General features: G+C 39.9%; 1 protein-coding gene and 1 pseudogene across 1 annotated transcript; one reads left to right on the top strand and one right to left on the bottom strand.

The window, feature by feature from the left end:
- Positions 1–1,421: 1,421 nt before the first annotated feature.
- LOC124103192 (E3 ubiquitin-protein ligase ZFP91-like) lies at positions 1,422–4,952 on the bottom strand (annotated as a pseudogene).
- A 3,910-nt stretch (positions 4,953–8,862) lies between these two features.
- LOC124103191 (short coiled-coil protein B-like) lies at positions 8,863–12,760 on the top strand (the record flags this gene model as incomplete). Its single annotated transcript, XM_046459701.2, has 3 exons — positions 8,863–9,837; positions 11,540–11,624; positions 12,425–12,760. A coding segment is annotated over one exon (183 nt), but the record flags the coding sequence as incomplete, so codon positions are not given.
- Positions 12,761–22,968: the final 10,208 nt, after the last annotated feature.

Genomic DNA, 22,968 nt, shown 5'->3' on the forward strand with positions numbered 1-22,968 from the left:
AAGTATCCCTTTTATTATAATTTCTTTTTACACAACCTTTTCAACCTAGATTCAGGTATCTTAACTACCCATCTCTTTCATCAAAGGAGAAGGGTCCTGCACATTGCAATAGGCAAAAAAGGCTTTCAGGAAATAAAATATTTTCAATTGATCCATTACAATTTTTTCAATTTTCTTGAGTACACTGGAAAGTGGGAAAGACAGGAGGAAAAATGGTACTGCAAACAATGAGACTGTAATAATCCTATTTAGGTTGGTAGTAAATTTTATGACTTTTTTTCCCTCCAAACAGGTACAAAGGAGGTTCAAGTGCTCTATGTGGATGCTTTCTATACCTAAATAATTTTCTTATTCCCAGTACTCCTAGCCAGTATCTAAACTGTCTGAAACATATTAAGATTGTTCAAATTAACCCTGGGCAATCACAAGCAAGGGAGAAGTACATCTTCTAGAAATACCGAATAGTGACATCTCAATGACATTATCAGAATTTAGAAATGCCAATTCAAGCTGGAGAATATGACGTGGCAAGTTATTAAAAAGGTAACAAAATCAGACTAATAAAGAGTATGAAATACAGATTTTCAAGATTAAAAGAGCTCCTTGGAAACACAATGAAATAAACAATGGCAGGGGGAGCAGAACATAAATGGGGCTTAGATAGTTTACTTATATAGACTCTTTACTATGCTAGCATTCCTTTCTCAAAAGGAAAAATATAAACTCCATGAAAAATATTTTAAAGTTTATTGCAAACTGCTACAATAATTTATTGTCAGCAAATGGTAGCTGTGAAAGAGGACTCCCACCCCAACAAAGGGGAAGTATAGGAGTTTCCAATTGGAACTAACTAGTTGCTTTTTATGGGGAGGGGAGTGTGATACAAAGGAGAACATATTCCCCCATCCCAGAGAAGTGCCGTTCCCCCCCTTAATGCAATTTGCTTTTGTATAGGTGGATAAAATATCTGATGACTAACCAGTGCAAGTGAAGTTCATGAAGACAAAGTCTAGGTGTGACAAAGACAAAAAGGTAAGTGTGGGATATAGATGCTAGTTAGTGAAACAGTATAAAACGGAACTTTGTTGTAGACCCACTCAATCCATCTTAGTATTTTCAAATCTAATCAATATACCAAATTAAAACTGCAAACCCCTCGCTGTGGGCAGGAAAGCATATTCTGCATCCCTTCTATCTTTTCTGTATTCCTTCTATCCGTATTCCATGTTCTACCCTCACATTGGAGAGATGGCAGATCTGCAACACTCTGAAACAATAGTGCATTTAAGACTATTTACTATAGGTGTCTCACTCCCTATTCCTTGGCATCCCAACCACCGACACTAGTGGGTGTACAGTAAGCCTCTTTCAGAGATGACATTGTTACCCCCCTTTTGGAAAAAATAAATCAAAGAGAAAACTGACAAATTTGGTAGTTTTAGTGTTTGTGAAAAACAAGTTGTTCCTTATTTTGTTCTCAGCAAAACTTCATTCTTTCCAACAGCCATCACACATTTCTGACAATAAACAAATAGGGTAAGTTTTCAGTTCTGGCTTCTGAGGTACATAGGATAGGAATTGCCCTTCTAAGACTCTAAAAATCAGTCAAAATAAGTTTTTAGTCTTTTGAGAGTTACAAGCTTGTACAAAAACGCCCATGTATAGTAATAAGCAATCCACACCCCATGAAAATCTATCTGAAGGGAAGTGGTAATTCCCAGAACTTCAGGTGAAAGCCAAAGCCATTATCATATAGCCTAACTTTGTCTACTGAAGTCTTTTCTGAGGTGTTACTAAAAGAGAAACAAATCAGCAGTTTTCTTTGACTTACTTAGGACTCTTACACTTTGTTCTTTCTCTAACAGTGTCTAATAGGGAGCTGCCGCAAACCAATGATAAAGCAAAGCAAAAAACAAAAACAACAACAAAAAAACAAACCAAAACAACCAACAGGCAAGAAGGGTGATACATAAAAGGAAATGATAGAGACAAAAGGAAATTCACAAGAAAAAAAAAATCTCATATCTGTAATTCAGACCTGAACAACCATCCTCATCCCCTCAAATTTCCTTAAATCTCAATGCTCTTAAAATCTCAAAGAGCACATTGGTTACCACAAACCCATTATCCTTCCCTAAGAAGGCTTCCAAAAAAAAGAACTAGGCTATTGTAGTGATTTTGTTAGTGCTGAGAACCAGCTTTCTTTAAAGGCCACTGGAGAGCTATGATTTTAGAGGCTGGCTGTGCTTTTCAACCCTATACCTTGCCTTCAAAGTACCTCTTGTGGAAAGGATCCCATGTCAGAATAATCTAATCTCTCCCAGCCCCACAAAATATAGCAACGAAGACCCTCCCCCCAAAAAAAATCAGACTTTCCATTAATAAATAAGGAATCTCAGGTTCCACAACACAAAAACACACATGTTCAAAGTGCAAATTTCTGCCATTAGCCTGGGACTTTTCTCACTGTCTCACTAATACACAGCCCTATCTTACAGTCAAAAAGACTGTGTAGAGGGCAGCCCCCTCCCTCTTGGGAGCCTGCTTCCAAGCAAATAAGCACCATTAAGAGCCATATGAAGGTTTGGGAGGGGGAATGAGGTGCTGGGATCAAAGAGGAGGGAGGTGGTCCACATGTATCCTTCCTTTCCAAAACCCAGTGGGGAATGGAGAAAGAGGGGTGAGAAACATGTGCTGTTTTAACAGCACATCCTGTTAAGGGGCCCTAAAGTGCCAATTCAAGCTGCCAGCCTCCAGAGATTAGAATTATATAGTATTTGAGGATAAGTGTGTTGCAGTGGGTAGAAGCCAGAACCATAGGGCAGCAGTGGAGGAGAAGATAGGATTGAAAGGACAGTAGTATACTATTGAGTCAAAAGCTGATCCAGAGCACATCGGAGTTATGGGTTGGAAAGGGGATCTGCCAATTGAGCAGAAGTCTGCTGCTGGCTGGAACCGAGTATGAGGATTAACCCTCACTTTTAGAGCTGCTGCTGCTTTTTGTCTACCTTTCTGTTAAAGGCAACATCAATTTTATAAGAGGGAGAACAGAGGGAGCTCTTGGGATGGGGTTTGTGTGTGCTGTGATCCACAATGGAAAGAGCAGGCCCTTCAGTTATTTTACTAGATTTTAAATGCTTTAAATTTTTTTTTTCCTTTTTATCTTTTAAATACAAAGTCTGAACTGTCCCAGTGTCCAAAGTCTTCCTTTCCACTAAGGTCCAGTAGAGTCTGAATCTTCAATCAGAACCTCTGTGGTAGCACCGGGAATATCCGAGTTCATGACCAGCCCTTCAGTGCCCCCACTGCTGCCACTTCCCACAAAGATCTTTCCATCAGCCATCAGGCTCACCCGTTCTGTCCCACTGCAGTACGACTTTGACATCCCTTCAGCTTCTAGCAGCAGGCACTCTCCAGAAGTTGAATTTCCCAAGGGCTCAGGAAGAAGAGGAAGACCCTGACCATCTGCAGGTTGTGTCAGGGACTCTGGGTTAGTGCCCAGGATATCTGTGCTGGTGATGAGGGCGCCTGCATTGGCAGCCAGAGCTTCTGCAATCAGCACCTCAGGGTGGCTTTTTGCTTTGTGTGCCACTACGCTGTCCTTCTTCTCAAATTTTTTGCCACAGATATTGCAAGAAAACTGGTAGAAGGAGTCTGCATCATGCTTCTTCATGTGCCAATTAAGGGATGCCTTTTGTCGACAAGTAAATCCACAGATCTCACATTGTAATGGCTTCTCGCCAGTGTGAATCATCCTGTGCACTGCCAGATTGTGGGAACTCTTGAAGGCCAGAGCACAATACTCACAGATATAATCCCTTTGATCAGTATGATGTTTGGCATGTCGCAGAAGTTGTTTCTGGAGCCTAAAGAGTCGTCCACAGGAGGGATGGGGACATACATATTTCTTCTTCAGCAAATGCTGGTATTTAATGTGATGCTGCAAATAGCGAGGGTGAGCAAGAACAGTTCCACATCCTTCCATCTCACAACGGACATATTGAATTGGAGGTTTTTTCCTCCTTTTGGGTAAACGTGGACTTTTGTCATCTTTTCGCCTTCTTCCTCTCTTCCTAGGAGGTTCCTCATCTTCCCTAATTTCATTCTCTTCTTCTTTCATCTCCACTTCTACTTCCACTTTAATTTCCTTCTTTTCTTTCTCTTCTTTCACCTTCCCTGATTTTCTCCGTGGCTTTGGGGTTTCCCTTTCTAAGTGAGGTTTGTAGGTCTAGTCTCTTGGATCATCTTTAAATGGTATTTCTTCTTCACTGATTAGCATCTCTTCTTCCTCCTCCTCTTCCTCATCACTACTAATGCCACCAGGAGACTGATGTTCTTCTGCAACTTCATAATCAAGCTGATCTGTAATTGGTTCTGACTTGCAGATGAGCTGCAATGACCCAGTCTTGGAGCGAGAACTTCGAGTGTTTTCTGTATCTCGAAGGCGAGAGATAGATGTCCTGCTACTACTGCGCCAGCCCCTGCTAGGTCTAGATGCAGCAACGGAAACTTCCTGAGGGAGAGCAGACTCGTCTTCTTCCTCTTTCTCTTCCTTAGGATCTTTATCAGTTGTTATTTTTCTACGCATAGGAGCCGCGGACTCTTCTTGCCGTGAACTGGAGACGGGGCCTTGGCGGCCTGGGACTGCTGCCCTGGGGCGTCGAGAGGCCTGGCGCTGGGGCTGCTCCTCCGCCGGCGGGGATACTCGGCCTTCCTCCGGCGGGACACAGCGGCGGCGGCGGCGGCGGCCGCAGCGGCTCGGCCTCGGTCCCGACCTCCCCTCAGCACGCGGCTGCTCGTGGTCCCCGCAGGCGCCGCCGCCGCCACCTCAAGGGGCCGTTGTTGGGGCTCCTCTGGAGCCGCCTTGGCCGCCGCCGCCTCTCCCCCTTCCTGGTCCTGCTGCTCGGGGGTCTCGGCTCTTCCGTCTCCCCCGGCATCGGGGCTCGTCCGTCCCCCACCCCCTCGTTCCAGGCGGTGGAGGCGGAGGCGGCGGCGGCCGCGACGCTGCTCCCCCTGCCCCCCTCGCCTCCTGGAGCGTCCGGCTCACTCTCACCCTGAGCTCCTTTCCCCCCTCCCCTCCGCCCGCTCCGAGGATACCCCCCCCACCCCCTGCCACTCAAGACCCGCTACCGCTGACGGCACGCGCGCGCGCCCGCCACAAATGCTCAGCGGACCTACAAATATTTTTTTAAAAAAGAACAAATGATGCAAATCCTTGTTTTTTTGTTCTTCTCTTCCAAGTGCAGGGAGACAGAAACCAACAAATAGATAAGGATCTTGTCTGTTAAAGGTGTTGAGTATTTTGGACAAATCTAAAGGAGTAAGGTGGGTGGGCATACTGCCCTGTGTGCAAGACTGGTGAACCTCGTGGAGAAAGTAAGGTCGGATCAAATGCTGGAAGGAGTGGAGTGAGCAGCAGTGTGGGCATCAGGCGAAGAGTATGCATGGCAGAGACCCATGGGAGCTTGAGGCATGGATAGGGGTAGAGAGCAGGGAGCATGGAGGATGGTAACCTACTACTAACACTTGATCTGATGTGGACCAGGGATCCTGAGGCAGCTTCCCTTGGCATAGCCCTGAGTGCTGCTTCTTGCTCTAGGTCTCCACTTGCCACCCATTGAAGCATTATTGCTTATCTGATGCCTGAGAGTATTTTATTTCCTGTCATGTCCCAGGTTAATGATGACACTAAGAGACAACACCCATGTCTGGTGGAGTTAGTTCCCCAAGATGCCTCAACAGGCACACAATTACAACTTCAAAAAGTTGAGTGCCTCAAATTTTTCATTTTCCAAATCTGTCTCACCTAAAAAAAGCCAGAAAGAAATGTTTTACTTTAACTCAGTTATGAAGTTAGCTGAATTCCAGCTAGAACTTTCCATTAATGTGTTGGTGTATTGGATGGATATTTGCTGGGAATTTGACTCTAACCCTGTTATGTTGTGTCTTTTTGCTCTAGGTCAGCATTTTCCAAAAGGTATCCTACAGGTATTGATGGATGTTACAGAACATGGGAATTTCGTGATCCAATGCAGTGCTACGCAGACCAGGAACCAGACCAGTCAAAAGCGATGACTGGTCTGGGACAAAATGAGTTAAGATATTAAGACTAACGGATTAAACATTTTATATCTGTTTAAGGGAGAAATTTAATGCCTGTTAAGCTAATAACTTGAAATTGTGGGTATGTATCCTTTATGTATTCATTTTGAAATGTTAATTACTCTAGAAGTTTTATTGTATTTTATTAGAGATGCAGACCATGATGTAACTGGAAATTTAAAACTAGTCCCTTGTCATGGGTGGTTTGAGAAGTACTGATCTGACCTGTTTAAAAGGTGCTGAGTTAAAAGGGTTAAACAAGTGTCATTGTACTTCACACTTTTCACATCTGTGTGCTGACAGTAGCTAGAAAGTGTGGATTCAGCCTTTCCTGTTTCTAGGCATACTGAGTCACAGCACCCTATTTCATAGAGTCCTCTGAGACTGCCTGTCTGCACAGTAGTCTTTTCTTTTGGGAAAACTCTGATGGGCTGTTTTTTTGTTTTGTTTTGTTTTTTATTAATCATCTTGCAAATGTGACTTTGCTCTTCACTGGCTGTCTACCCGTTGATCTCTTGAATTTACTATCTCCTTTTTGCCAAGCTAAAACTGGTGCTGGTAGAATAAATGAATATATTTTCAAATTTATGTAAAAAGTTCAGAAAATGATTTTGAAAACTATGTAACTTTTCTTTTGGCCCCTTTCATCCTTGATGACTTGTAGAATTGGTTTTATTCAAATAGGTCACTTAACTAGTACATTGTTTTTTGTTTTTTTTGGTTTCTATTTTGCTAAGGATAAGGAGTTATTTTCATTGGAGCCATTTTACCCAGGACCCAGAACATAAAACTTAAACAGTGTTTCAGATTCTAGAATTTGGGAAATAAATTAGGCACAGACTGTGTCTGTTCTAGTAGTTTGTTTGTGTTTGTTTTGTTTTGTTTTGGGTTCTGAGGGTTTTATCCAGTACTCTTGCATTGAGCTACTCCCTCAACCCTTTTAATTTTTTGAGACAAATTGTCTTTAAAGTTCGTAGGATCAGTGAAGCTGAGTTACTTCAGGAAGATCACCTTGGTGGAGCAAGTCTTTGACCCTAAGCCGCCCAGTGCCAGAGACTGTTCTCTCATTTACTCTGCTGGGGCCCTTGCCAACTCAGTACATGAATAATAGAAAAACAGAAAACACCTTGTTCAGTGTGATAATAGTGTCTCTATTTCCTGTCATTGATGTGGGGGCTCAGTGACAGCATTATGTTGAAGCCTTCAGTTCCACCTATGTACAGCAGAGCAAGCACCATCCATGTTTCTGTTTGCTGGATTTTTAGTATATCTCAGAGGGATTAACAACTTTTTTCATTGAATCCTGAGAATTGACAAACCCTCATTTTAGATAAAGGGGCAATTTAATGTAAATATAATGTGGTACTCTTTCTGTGGCTTTCTGTAATGTAAATCATTAGCAGACGACTTACTTTACACCCAAACTGTCATTTGCCTATTGTAGAAGAACATGAAGTTCTAACATCTACTTGGGAATAGCACAGGTCACTGGAGTGTGCAGCCAGGTGTCTTTGAGTGGACAACCTGGCTCAAATTCTAGTATCTGGTGTCATGTTCAATTAATAAAATACTTTTCAAATTCCAGGTCTTAATTTCTGAATAAATAAGTCATGGTTCAGAAATTGTTATTATAATGGTGTTTAACCAACACACAACATACTTTTGTAGAATACTTTCGTGGGAAGTTAACATATAGATAGATGTCGGTGATTTTCTCCTGGCTATGTATTTTTCCTTGAATGCCATTTGTAGGATTGGTACATATGTGGGCATAGGAGAGGGAGGAATGAGGGAAATAGGACAGTGGAGAAGAGTGATGAAGAGGGGGAGAGACAGTAGGTAATGGAAAGTCATCATTCCTGTCTAAAGGAGCAGGTGGTCCTCCCTCTGCTCCCTCTTCTGTATCTTTTTTTTTTTTTTTTTTTGGTCTCTTGCTGGCAGCAATCTTCCCAGTCCTGAATATTGTGAATCTTTATGCTTAAACTGGGGCCTTTGTTCTTCTTGAGCTAAACTCTCCACAGGTGTTCAGGTCATGCCATGAGGAGAGTTTCTCAAAGTGCCCCAGTGTTGATCCTTAACAGACACCTGCTATGAGAAGAGGAGGTGTCCATCCCAGCCTGCAGGTGACATGTTCCTCAGTGTATGATGAAGCAGTGTCACTGAAGTCTCTTCATCAAATGAGCTCCTGAGTCAGTTATCTGGCTGCACAGCCAGGAACCCTGAGTCATTCTGGACACCTCCTTTTGTCTTAACCCTGAGTCCATCCCATCATTAATCACTCCAAGAATAGCTACAATCTGTCCCCCTCTCCCCACTACCCCCATGTAGTGACTGACTGTCACCCAGACTACCCAGAGTCTCCTAACTGGTCCTCCCACCCTCTCTCTATATTCTGCACATGGAATTTCACATTTACTCATGCACATATGTGACCCCACACACAGGTTGCTTAAAGCCCTTCATTGGATTCTCATTGCTTTTGAACCCCATATTTTCACAGGAGCTGCAGGGCCTTACCATCCCTTGTTCTTTGTCTTCCAGCCCCCTTGACCTCCTCCAGTAAGTTTGCATTTTGCTGCCTTGTCTGTTCTCTTTCCCTTCACTAGAAAGTTCTCTGCCTAATGTTCAAACAGCCTCTTCCCTGCTTACACTGTCTTTACTTATGTCACTTCTTTGGTAGGGATTTTCCCACCACAACTTGTCCCCTCTTAGAGCATCTTACAGAATTTTTGTAGCTCTAATTTCAATACATAATCTTTCTTGTCAAAGTTATTTAATATTTGCCTTGAAGATCTTGAAGATTTCTCTGCAAGAGAAGTTACAGTGAAAGAAGAAAATCTGAAGCTAAGATCAGAAAACCAAGTTCTTGAACAATATATAGAAAACCTCATGTATGCTTCTAGTGATTCTCAAACAAGTGACACAAAAAGAAAAACAAAATAAGGGATTGGTTTCCCTTCTGTTTTATGGAATTTCTGCTGCTCATTTTTTTCCTTTAAAGTTTGGATAAATTCCTAAAATTATAGTACTTTTTTGTGGCTTTATTGAATATTTATGAAGATAATTGCAGATCTAGGCAAAATTAACTGCATAGCAAGAGACATCCATGAGTTTGTGTATTATGTTAGTCTATGAAAATGTGCAAATGTATTGTAGAGACTTTATAATGAGAACTGCATATATTTATGAGACTTGAAAATGAATGTTTTATCAAATTTGCTTTCATATATAGGTTTAGCACTATCTTTTCTTATATAGGCTTAGTAAAATATATAAGAAAATAACCACCATGTTGTGAAAAAGTGAACAAAGTCACGTACTAAATGCACAGCTTTATGTACCCTGTCTCTCACTTGTGCCTAAAATTTCCCCTCCCCTAAGAGAAAAAAAAAGATTTCACATTTGGAAAAGTAATTTTAATAGCTAATCACTTTTGAGTGTAACCTGACTCTAGTTGTTGAAACTCAACAAAAATAAGATACTCTGTTAGCTAGGGCTTGTCCTGTGTGATATTTAATAATGAGAGAGGATTGCTGGTTTGTCTTTAGGCAATTGGAAGATGGACTAAAAGTATAAAATGGACTCATACTGGGAAGATTTGTTTAAATCTTTATTTTGCATGAAATTTATTTTGCATGAAATAACCCACTTGTTACCTGGAAGGATAAGGGTTCTGATCATGTGTGTGTTCAAGATAGAAAATCTTGAGAAAAAATAGAAATGGGGCAGGACTTGGTAAGTACTAGTAAGTAACTCCAAATGCTTTCACTCCAGATTTTTGTTCCCTCTGGCAGAATAGATTTTTGGTGAATTAAATATAAATATGAACGTACATTAAGTTTGAATAACTTTATGTAAGCCACATATTAGGGAGGTCAATTAGATCAACTCTTGCAAAATTCCTTAAAAAAGTTTATTAGTAAGAGAATCATGAACACATGATAAAATATACATGTACAATAATGGTAATTTTAATCTTAGTACTTTAGGACTTTATTTTCCCAGAAATTTTTGTAATTCAACCATTTAGTTTGCAGAGGTTAAGTCATTCTTTAACAATTTTTTTAGATTTATTTTTTAGATTCCATTTGGTCAGGGAATTCATATTGGAAATAATATTAAGATAAGAGGAAAAGAGATTACTAACATAGCTTAAGGTTATTAGATTTGGGCTACTTTTAATCATGGAATAATCTTGTGTATTAGTGTAAGATTTTATATGTGACTTTAGCTGTATGAATATATAATTAAACCACAAAAATTTTGCATCCCTTTTGTGACCTAATTTACAAATATTTAAGGTTGTGTTACAGTTCTGATTTGCTTTTTAATAAAAAGCTCTTACATAAGAAAGAAAAGCATTTTGACATTTCCACCTTATGGAATACTTCAGGGAGTTAAAAAAATAAACCAGCTTTAAGTGAAAGGATAGTAATCTGAAGGTTGTATTTTCAAGTCAAAAGAGGAAGTTATAGAGAAATAACTTGTATTTTCTTGTTTGTGGGAAAGGCACACCATCAATGGCATACATGTGCACATGCATGCACACACAGACACACACACACACACAGACACATATTTTTATTTAATATGTGTAGACTCCAGGCTGATGGTGATAAACCCATCCTAATTCCCTCTTAAGTTTGGGAGCCATCTCATCAAAAGTTATAAAAAGTATATTTCTATTTTCTGTAAATACTAGATTTTGTATTTGGCCTGGCCATATTTTGAGGTTTTAAACTTGCTTGGAATGCCTTCCCTTGCATTGAACTCACCCATGCCTGGATTTTCCTGAGCAGTTAACAAACCTCTCTGAAAATTTAGTGGTGCCTCTTAAATTCTGATGTTGGGATCTGAATTTATTTTCTGTCTTGAAATGTTGAGCCATTTATATCATTAATTACTATCTGCTTTTGTGTTATGCTTGTCAAAATCCTGTTAGCTGTTAGTTCTCAAGACACCCCCCTTTGCAACTTGTTGTGCTACAAAACCTCTTTCCTTAAATCTGGGGTGCTGACCTCTAGCCCATGTTGGGAGAGACAGCCACTGATCAGCTCTCTTTGTGTACACAAATAGAAGCTTTCTTTAATTTGACTTAAAAATGGAGTTGTTAGTCTTTTCTTTGCATCAGGGTTCAACAATGTACAAGAACCAGCAGCAGTCAATGCCTCTGTAGAAGGAAAAGGCACTAAACAGAAGGAACTAGGGGGAGACTTATGTTTCCAGTTATTCCTTTTTGTGCCATTTCAATATTTAGGATCTTGCACTTTATTCAAAAGTAAAAAATTGAAAATAAAAAAAACGTTTTGTTTAGCTTTAAAGCAACTGACATATGCTGTGTTTTTAGGTTGGAGTACTATCTCCTTCACAGCCATTAGGTTGGGTTGTCTGGACCCAGGGAAGACACCTGTAGCTAATGTTTGCTTTTGTTTTGCAGGACTTTGTTGGCACTAGGATGTCATGTGAGTATTTTGGATGAATACACTGAAGAAAAGGTGAAAAAAAATGAAGCCTCCAAAGAAGTAAGTTGAGTGACAGGCTGTATCCACCCTTCAGGGTGCTGTTAGTGAAGCCTATGCAGATTGAGGGAGACCTGGGTGCCTTGCTTGTACTTGGCCATCCACTGCAGATTAAAAAATTCATATGAGCTGAATTACATATGCTTCTTCATGTTTGTGGTGGACAGTAGACTCTCAGGTTGCTGAGAGGAAAAACTAAGCTCAGTGTGTGTTTGAGAGTATTTTATAAAAAGAGTCTTATTTCTATTGTTTGAGCACTTATATCTGAATTCATGACTTCATGTGACTTTCCATTTCTTATCAATTGTTTATAATTTTATTTGCTTTTATTCAGAAAACATGTTTGAGGAATAATTATAAAGCAAGTTTTGTTATCCCTATTTGAAGATGAGAAAGCCAAGCAGACACATGCTGAGTGGCTCTGCCTGTAGCAATGCTTAGCCTTGTAAACTCTGCATCCTCATTGCTAACAGTCCTTGAAGTTACCTGCTTCATAGGGAAGTGTTAGGTACTAAATGATCAGGTATATGATAAATGGTAGCTACTTTGTGATGTTATTATTTTCTCATTTATATTTACTTAAATGTGTGAATAGTCTCAAAGGTATAATTTTATGGTATGTTTCATACATTTATGTTTTGAAGTGATCCTTTCTGCTCAGTTTCTTGTGTATCTAATGGTAAAAGATAAACTATCTGCCATCAGAATCTATGTAAAAACCATATGAAAACATTGATAACTGATAATTTTACATTGTCCATTTTTCTCTGAACTGTATTTCTACTCCATTTTCCCCACTCTAGATCACACCTTTGGGTGATGTCCTTTTGACAAGAAGACTTTGCCTTTGAGTAAAATTGCAAGATCAGTTGCAGTGTTCATGTTCACAATTTTTGTTATTAAAAAGCTCATTGTATTCAGCGAACCAAAAATCATTGCTGTTTATAACAAAAAATCCTGTTTAATGATTTTTTCTGTTGACAACTCAATAAATTCTTTGTGGAATTTTTTAAGAACAAAATAATTGGAAACCACCTAACTTGCAAAAGAATTCATTATCCTCCTGTTACAGCCATTTATATTTTTTTCAGGTTTTTGGAATGTATATGAAAAAGGCATTATTAGTGCTACAAAGATTAAAAAAATAAAAATTCCAACACAACAAATAAGTATTCCTGCTTTTCTTTCACATGGGAAAGAAAATGGAATTATTAATTTCATGTTATTTTGCAAGCATAACATAGTTATTTTTTATATTGCTCTCTGTGTGTATAATGTGTGTTATGTGTATGTTTGTGTTTCACTAAAATCTTGGGGTACAATTTACCTTGTTCCATTAGTGTATTTTTACCCATGTAACCTAGTTGGTAAAAGCTGGCTTTCACTTTCAAAATAAATAGTTAAAATAATTATCTTTTGTCATAAAAAGTCTGACTTTCTTTTCTGTTTAATCAAATGCATTAATTTATGTCCATGTAACAATTCTCTGAGTTCTGATTTCTAAATTTAAGACAGTGTTTGCAGTATGTCTTCTAGAGCAGCCCAGTCCTCTTCCTGTGGAATTAAATAAGAACTCCTCTCATCTGCAGTCTGTGCTATTTCCTAATTCACCATGAAACACCATTTAATTTTTACTCCATTTGCCACAGTTAGGGAATTGATAGTAACTGGCATCAACACGGATGTAGGTCAGCATAACCTGAAATGTTGGAGAGTTTCAGAACCATTTTAAAGAACTTTGGCATCATCACACAAAGTTGTGTATTCACACATCTTCTCAGCCAGTGTCTCCACCCTTGGAGAGGTGCCCTTGAGAAAGGGGGTGCCAAAAGACTTTCAAGTATTGCCTTAGTGATATCATTTACAATAGAAAAATAAATAAATAAAAAGGCAGTATTGGGGGTGAGTGGAATATTCTTCAGAAGGAAAATGAATGATTTTCCATATAGTCTTAATATAATGAATGAATTATAGTTATGAATGTCAATGCAGGCAAACATAAAACATAGTGTTGAGGATAGAAAAAACATCTCACCAGGTGACATAAAGTCAAGACACTGTACAAAGGCAGTCACAAACTACATATGTGCACATGTGGATTTTGTTATACACTGAAGGTTCTCTTGCAGATAAGTAGAAAAATGATGGACTAGTCAGTCCGTGGAGATCAGATCATTGATTTCAAAATGGTAAAAGTACTAGATTTCTCCCTTGCATCATATACAGACATTTGCAGGAAGAGATCCAATTGCATAAGACAGAAGATTTTGAAGTCAACAGCGTAGGCTATCTTCATGACCTTGGAGAGGGGAAGACTTTTTTGAAAGCAATGAAGCACTCATTCACACTTCATTTAAAACATTAATTCAATAAAATATTCTTGGAGAGGACTTTTCATCATATCCTGTGTAATGTGTGTCATTCCCTTTGCCTTGCTTTATCTTTCCAATCATACTTGTGATATGGTATCACTTATTTGCCTATTTTCCACCCTGGCTTCCTTCTTTTTAAAACCCCATGCTTGTGATTAATTGCTCCTTAGATACTATTGAGTAAACAGAAAAATCTAATAAATTTTACTATATTGAAAAACTTATGTACATCAAAAGGGATGATAAACTAAGTGAAAAACCTTGCAGAACAACACCAAGACTCCTATACCCAATTAGATGTTCTGATAGAATAGTTAGAAGAGGGTACAGATAATTTACATCTAATAAACATGAAAGACACTCAACATAACTAATATCAAGACAATATATGTTAAAATCCCAATGAAAACCTATTATGGCCCCACCAGTTTAGCAAAAACTAAGTAAATTCATGGGACTATTAATTAGTACAACTACTGTGAGGACCAATGTAGCCTGATCTCATAAGGCTGGAGTGGGCCTTGTTATTTCTTATCCAGACATGAGACTTATAGAGGCTTTTGCATACAAACAAACCTGAAAAGACAATTCACTGGAGAATAAATTGTAGTGGCAGGAAATTGGAAAGAACTTAAAGGTCTTCTGACTTGAGAATCTAAAACTAATTTTCAGTAGAGTAGTTAAAACAAATTCATGATAGCTAACTGAAGCTGCAGAACTAATCTTGAATACATTGGGGGGTGTCTTGAGAACTTATAGATAACAGGATTTTGACAACCATAATACAAAGGCAGGTAGTAAGTTAAAGATCTACATGGCTTAATATGTAATGGTAGGGAAAATATTTAGATCCAAACATTAGAATTCATGAAGCATTGCTGATGTTTCAGAGAGGGTTGTTATTTGGTCAGGGGGAGCCACGATATATGAGGTGTCACTAAGGTTTTAGAGAGGGTTGTTATATGGTCAGGGAAAACAAGGCATGGGTGAGTTCAAGGCACAGGCAGGAATTCCACACAAGTTTAGAAATCACAGTAATTTTTAGTAAAACAGAAATTAACTTTTCATGACTTCATAATGAGATGGCTCCCAATTTTAAGATGGAATTAGACTGTATTCATTACTAGGATTACTCAATTTCAAATTCAGGGCATTTTTGACATGTATGGAAATGTCATGAGGTACTCCGTAAACCATTTTTTATGTGTCAGCTAAAAAATAAATTTAAATGTGAACATTTGCTACAAGCACATTATTCTGCTTCGTAGCCTTGCTAATGAAAACCATCCTCAAATCAGTTGGTTTTGGGCTGAGATTGACACTCAGTGGTAGAGCACTTGCCTTGTACATGTGAGGCACTGGGTTCAATCCTCAGTACCACATAGAAATAAACAAATAAAGGTATTTTGTTCATCTACAACTTAAACAAAAAACGATTGGTTTCCCTGTTCTCAGAGGTGAAGTTTCCTACTACTACATTTTTGTACCAGTTCCACATCAAATATCCCTCAGTTAGAATTTTCTCACAAACCCTGAGGTTTTTAGCCAGTCATTCTCAAAAATACTGTGTTATTTTCCCCTACAAGTTAAATTGGTATAAGATCTTATTTGTATAATGAATATCTATGTTTTCAGTGCCAGTTAATCTGCTACTTATTATATGGCAGCTACAGTGATGCCAACACAAAGCCACTAGATGAGGGACTGGGAGTGTAGCACAGTGGTAGAGCACTGTCTACCACGTATGGTGACTGCAAATGCTTCTATCTGAGGAGACTGGATGGAAAATTCTGGGTGTTTTCCTACTCCTCACAGTTTAATATGGCCATTCTGCTTATTTTTAGTTCTGTTTTATTCTCTGATTAAAAATATTGAGAAATCTTTCCTCAAGCAGGATTTCTGTACATGTGTCATAGTAATATTTTATTGAAATTGTTCAAGTAATTTGTACAGTTTTGTCTTTTTTATTTACTGAGATACATTAAAATATCCCATTGCTATTGTGGATCAGACCAACTTTATAATTTTGCCAAGTTATTCATTAAATTTTATGCATGTGCTACCTTGTTAAAAATTAGTGGCCTCAAGAATGCTGAATATGTTCTTATTTATTATCATAGTTTTTATTTTCAACATTTTTTATTAGTTGCTCAAGACAATACAATGATCTTGATGTATCATACATTTGATTTCAATAGGGTATGAATTCTCAATTTTAAGAGATCTGACAAAATAATTACTGTAAGTGATTGTGTACCTCAATATCAATGGAATATGTCCATAGATCCAAAATTGAAAACTGTTTACAATGCATTTGTTAGATTTCACTTTTATATATAAAAGTTTGATGTCTGTATTTAATTTTTGTCATCTTATTTTTGCAGATATCTTTAGAATTTGTTAGGTTTGGGAAAAAAAGAATATTTTTAAGTTCAACTCAATTTTTTTTTCTTTCTGGATTTTTATTTTGTTAACTATCATTGCCATTGCCTCCAAAGAATGAAATTTTATTTTGAAATGGATGAAATCTAGAATGTCATTTTCCATGCATGATAATTTCCCAGCTTCTTGATGTCCAGGTCATAATTCTTTGTATTTGTGGAATTATAGAAAAATTACCCATTTTTAAGAAAGTAGTCTTTACAAAGAAAAAAAAACCCACCAACAAGTAAATGGATAACTCCACATATTTTCATATATATATATATGGAGTTAAATTTTTAAAATACTAGAGTCCCCAAAAGCATAAACTAGCAACTGGATTTTTGTTAATATTCAACAACATACCATGTGAGCATCGGAGACTCTGGATTCCTGGATATCTCCACCTGGGTCAGGACCTTGCTGAGGGCTATTTCCTAGCTGGCTTTCAAGAACTTAAATGTTGGTGATGGTGAGTGCGATCATTTGGCTCATTCTTAAGTTCATGATACAGTGAAACTATGGTTCTGATGCCTGATGTTGGAGGGTAAGTGAGCCAATGAGCTGGAACTTTTAAGTCCCATGGGTACCATGTGGCCAATTGGATAAGGCACCCTTGAAATAGCTGTAGCAGAAAGGCTGTGCTGCTAGCTTGGATTTTGATAAGGTGTAAATGTCTTTGATGAGTGTAACAAAACAAAGGTCGGGCCAAAGGATGGAGTTCCAGAGTCCTGGAGGACTCAACTTGAATTCCTCTAGTTAATGAGGTGCTTGTAACAATTTCACTTCAGTTCACAAAACTGCAATGAGAATCCATCATGAATATAGGCCTTCTGCTGGAAGCTGAGGTAACTAAGAAGAAAAAGAACCTGGTCTTCTCTTTATGTAGGTTGCAGTGTGCCAGCGGAGGGTGTTGCTTGCATAACCTCTATGGAGCAGAAATGCTCCATAGGAGCTTCATGCAGAGGCATTCTTCTCCTGCAGGGCTTGAGAAAGGATCAGGAGCCCAGCTGTGCAGTAAAGTTGAGGACCTTGGCAAAGCAAGGGGGATGGCGCTTGTCTTCAGAGATGTACTTCTATGGGGTGGCCTATGGCAACATGAGCCTGTGTAAGTTTAAATTAAAGCACATTAATAGTTGCACTTCTCCATCACACTAGCTACATGTCAAGTGCTCAGTGCCCATGAGTGGCTGATGGTGCCTTTAAGTTCTAAGTTAAGTCACTGAACAAGTGTTTAAGCCACTATGACCATGCTTATCAAATACAAAATTGCAAAATAGGAATTTTGTACCTTTATTACTTAATTCTATTTTGAACACATGTATCTCTGAGTAATGAAATTGGAAATCTAATACTCTACCATTCTGGGTGGCTAAATACCAGGGGAAGATGAAAGTTTGATTTTTTCCATGTTTCTTGTCTATACTGGCCAGTACTATGGATAAGACCTGAGATATTGTTTTCATAATTAGTTTTATTTTAAAATATTTGATAATCATGCTTTCCTTTTTTTATCTTCTAAGTATGTTAAAAACCTTTAGACAGAGGTATCAATTTTGTTTGTATATGTGTCACAGCATATTTGCAGATTCCTGGACTGCCCATCCACACTGTTCAATCACATAACTGATGTTAGTGACACAGCACTGTTGCATAGAAGAAGAACCACTGTGGTCCTGAGACAGGTGATGGAATGAGCTGGGGCACCACATTTGTGTAAATAACTTTTTTTTTTGGTTTTAGGCTTAACTTCACAGAGTTTTTAAAATATAAAGAATGACTTGAACTTTATATTGACACCTGTGTCAAATAGTCAATGTAGAATTTTGATGAATTATCCAAAATACTTGTGGTCAGTATTGTTGGACTTTTGTTGGAGGTGCTGGAGAAGCATCCTTGTGGTCTCCAAGTGGTTGGAGTTTGCCCATGCCTGAGACTTTTCACTATTTTTTGGCAGTAAATCTCTCATCATCCCACCCTTAAATTAACTTGACACAAATTCCTTTTTGAAGCTTCTTAATTTGCCTGCCACTACTTTTAAGAGTTCGCAAGCCACTAAAGTGCAAAGGATCAAGTTTGTACACCTGCTAATTTATGGCAACAGAATATTTTTAGGCCAGTGATATGTGGTGATTACTACTGTCCTAGAAGATTTCATAAATGTTCTGTTTTCAATATTTTCTTATTCCTAGCTTGTGTACTAGACTTGACTTGGCACTTTCTGCCATCTTAGTGGTTCCTTCTCATCATCCCTTGCAGAATCAGGGCTGCTTATGCTTCTGTTGGAGCTGTGGGTAGTCATGTGCATCTAAGAATATAGCACGGGAATAGTGAGACATCCACAGACCCAGTGAGGTCTCCCAGTAGCATCAAATGATTCAAAGTGATTTGGGGTCCAGGGCCCTGAGTACATGAGGGGCTGAAATGTAGACACTGTGTGACCCAACAGCGTTGGCACCTGGTGAACTCATCTACAAGAGACCTAAGGACCAAAGGTGCCCTCACCATTATAGCATCAGGAAGACCTGCAAAGAAGGCTATGATGGGAGTCCTAGAGTGATGGTGGGGATTTCCTCAGAATAGCTTAGGTATTACTTATCTGTTGCTCAGTTTTCTGACTGTTTCAAGCAAGGACTCTGGTCTTCCATTGGTGATTTTATTTCTTCCCGTTAGTGCACTGGGGTGGGGTAGTTCCTCTAGAGGCCTGATTGAGGAATGGAAAGTTCAGCCATCCTGAGTTTCCAAGGTGTGCTGAACAGTTGGTCAGATAACCTGGGGGGCAGAGGGAGGATTTATGGAAGGAGACAGAAACCTCTCTGAATGGAGGGCTGGCTGGAAGGAGATGTTTTCCAAGGCAAGTTGCAGGTTTCCAGCTGCCAGTGTTCCCAACTTAGGCAGTGAATGTGTGGCTTGAGAAACCCACTGGGCAGCTTCTGGCATGGTTCCTAGGAGCCTAAGACATGTCTATGAAGCTGAAGGATTTTCAGACCTTGGCCCACTGGGTCAGCAGCTGACCACCTCTTCTGTCTACCACTAGTCAAAACTCAGATACACAGAAAGGGCTTTGGGTTTTGTCCTCAAGAGCAGAGCATCTGCTGGAGGAATCAGTGGATTAGGAGGTGTTCAAGTTGTTCCATGCATGGCTAGAGAGATAAGACTCTGTCTGGGTTGGAGAATAGAAGCACTGTAGAGAAAGAAGGGATAATGAAAGAGGGAGGGGTGGGGGAGTGGTCTCGGGAGCAGGGAAGGGACTGATAGAGCAGTGTTGGTGGGGAGAGATGGAGAGTACAGGGTGGACCAATGTGTGAAGGGAAAGAGAAGAGGGAGGAGATGTTGAGAGGATGAAGGCAGAGGAAGAAACGTGGGGGAAGAGGGGTGGCACAGGCCGGAAAGGCTTGTGAACAGGGCAAGGGAGTAGTGAAGGCTACACAAATAGGGTGGCATCAACCAGAGGCAGTGGCTAGGAAGCAGCCCCTTAGGACTGTCTGAAGGATGGCTGAATCTGGACAGACCTTTCTGGAAGGGATTTAAGTGACTTTCAATTGGGAGTCATTGTAATAAACCTGCAGTGAACACTTAAGTACATCATCATTTGTCAGTACCTCTGATTAATTTTTTCGTGATCCACCAGAGGTGGAATTACTGCATACATTCTCTGTGTGTTTGATGCTTCCCTAATAATCCAGAGTAGTGGTGCCATATATAAATATTTATCAAAGAATGGTAAAGAAGATGGCAGGTCTCATTGCATTCCTACTACCTGAACTTGAATACTTCTCTGAATCTTTGCTAGGTGGATAGGCAAGAAGCACTATATCATGCCCAATCAAATGCAAGGTCAAAATCAGATGCCATGCTCACAGGTCCATGACGACTGTGGAACAGCTATGGAGACTGCATTCTGTAGGATTTGATGTAGTTGCACTAAACAGTGGATCATTTCCTAACACAGTATTATCTTGGGTGTGAAATTAGCTATGGAGACCACTGAACCTGTTCTTGTGTGGACACTTGCACTCTACTCTTTGGTGACTATTTATGGTACCACTTCTCTGAAGTGTCACTTCACAATACATAGAAAGAAACTGTAGAATGTACATTCCCTCCCCCTGACTCCTCCTGCAGATTCTGATCTTTGTTCTTGTTCCTCCAGGTCCTTGGTTTAGTTGACTCCTTGTGCCTGAGAGCCTCAGTGCTGAAGATGAATTGCCACCAGCCATTTGCCAGTTCATCTCATACATGACTGGCCTGTGGTCTTCAGACGGTCCCAAAATGATGAACTACTCAGTGGAATTTATCTGATGGACTCACTCTCATAGAACTTGAACTCTGGTAGGGAGAGGCTGGGGATGGAAGGGAGGATTGATGGAGTGAGATATGGGTATTTTTCTGTATTCCACTTGCATTCTTATTTTCTGCCTTAATCAGCTTTCTATTGCTGTGACAGTGAAACTGGAATGTTTACACTTCTTCTGGCAGATGAGGTCTGCACAAATTGCAGCACTCTAAGCTAAAAAGTGTTGCACTTCTTAAGGGTGGGCCATGCCCTCCCATGCTGCAGCAGACCCCAGCCCCACACTGTCCATTTCTACCACTTTCTTTATTCTTATCTTCTGAATTGAAAAATAAAATCCACAGACAAGATGAGTGAGGGTAAGAATAGAATTTATTGAAGAGTAGAAACAAGAATGATACTCTTCACCTGTGAGAGGGGAACCAGTGCGAGGTTTTCTATCCCCCTGTGCGAGTGTAGGGGAGTGCACAGCACTTAGGTCAATGCTATTGTCCCAATCTTATGCAATTAGGTTTGAACAAAATACTAATTCTGTTCTTCTAAACTTATGGTAACTAGGGTTAGGAAAATTACAAATGCTATTGCTTAGCCCTAAATCCCATTCACATTATTCTTACTTCCATTTTTTCTTGGCCTCCTCTCCTGGCAAGAGGTTGAGATAGTGAATACCATAGGCTCATGGGTTGTGCAGGGGGTGTTGATATTCTCTAGCTGCAGCCATGCCTAAAGCAGGGGTCTGCACTGGGCCAGTTGGAGTTGGTTGTTGCTGAGATGATAGAGAGCCTTGGCTCTCCTACAGGGATGGCCCACTGTGTCTCATGCCCGCATTCACCAATGGTGTCCAACCCACCTGGGGCTGCCATTCTACCACTGTTTCTCCATTCCACTGATAGGCTGCAACTTCTCTGGAGGGACCATGGGTCTTAGTGCACAGCTTGGTGGCCGGGGACCCATGTCAATGGCCACCTAATATAAATGACATAGATGGAGTGTAGACTAAGAGATGGAAGATGGTGGAATGGAAGAAAGCTGCATTCCAGGCTGTGATGTGCCTCAGGACCAAAGTAATGGTGTACAGATTCTCAGCAGGGTCTGAGAAGGAGGGATGTCACTAACATTTCATATTAGACACTCAGAGTGGCTTTAACACTCAGAAATTTTGGTACAATAAGCAAAAATGAGGGACTACATCAGTGATGACCTGGCTGCCTTATGTGTGCCTCTGGTGCTAATTCACCACAAACAGAGAGTGGAGGAATAGAGTTTGGATTCAGAGAAGCCTGAAATGATAAAAATGCTGCCTGATCTTAGCTGATGCAGAGAGTTCAGTGTGTGCTGTATCTCAGCTGGCCTCTGGAAACTGAAGCAGAAGTCATCTCTGGGTGAGATCACTGCACTGGTGACTGGGGATCTTAGGATATTTGGGGAAAAAATAAGACCACAGCTGTGATATTTTGGCTGACACCCATGGAGTGACCAAGGAGTGGCCAATTGAGTGAAATAGGCAGAGTGGACTTCACCCTGTTTGATTGAAGTAAGAAGGACAAAGGGGAGCACAACTCATTTGTAGTTTGTGTCTCGTGGCTCATGTGACCAGCTGAAGTGGGCTGGGATTCTGAGCTGGCAGGGTGAACACCTCAGGGGCTAAACCCATGAATGCTGTACTTATGGGCAGCATTCAGTGGAGGATTGGCCCCTCTTCTCCACAAATGGTTTTTTAGGGAGTCTCCTGAGGACCAGACACACATCAGAAATGAACTGCTGTCTACCCTAGGTCTTAGTCAATCTAATCCCTCCCAAGGTGGCACCACTAACAAATCCCATTAGGTCTGATTAGACTTAAGCTTCACTTGCTGGAACTCCTCTCACAGAGTGCTGTAGAAGTGGTACCCTGAGCATACGCAAACTGAGTACCCCAACTGTGTACCAGTGTACCAAACTGGGGTGAATGAAGAAAATAGTACTGACATTACTGAATAATTCCTTCCACCTCATACTGTTGCGAAGGGAAGCTGAGTCTTCATTCTCAAGCCATTCCAACTGGCAACTCAGAGAGCAACACAAAGACAGAATGGTCTTAACACCTCCCACCCCTTGCTCTGTAATTTCAGTATTTAACTCAAGAAGAAATGGAAAGAAAGACCCTAGGGCATAGACAGTGACCACTGAGTCCAATCAACTATTTTGACGACCTCAGTGAAGATAGTTTCTTCATTCTACACTAAGATGTTGGGATTTCTAAATTTTCATTTCTTTTATT

Source organism: Marmota monax, unplaced genomic scaffold, assembly GCF_021218885.2.
Source record: "Marmota monax isolate L192 unplaced genomic scaffold, Marmota_monax_Labrador192_F-V1.1 WCK01_AAM20220418_F8-fsc01456, whole genome shotgun sequence".
Classification (NCBI taxonomy): Eukaryota; Metazoa; Chordata; class Mammalia; order Rodentia; family Sciuridae; genus Marmota; species Marmota monax.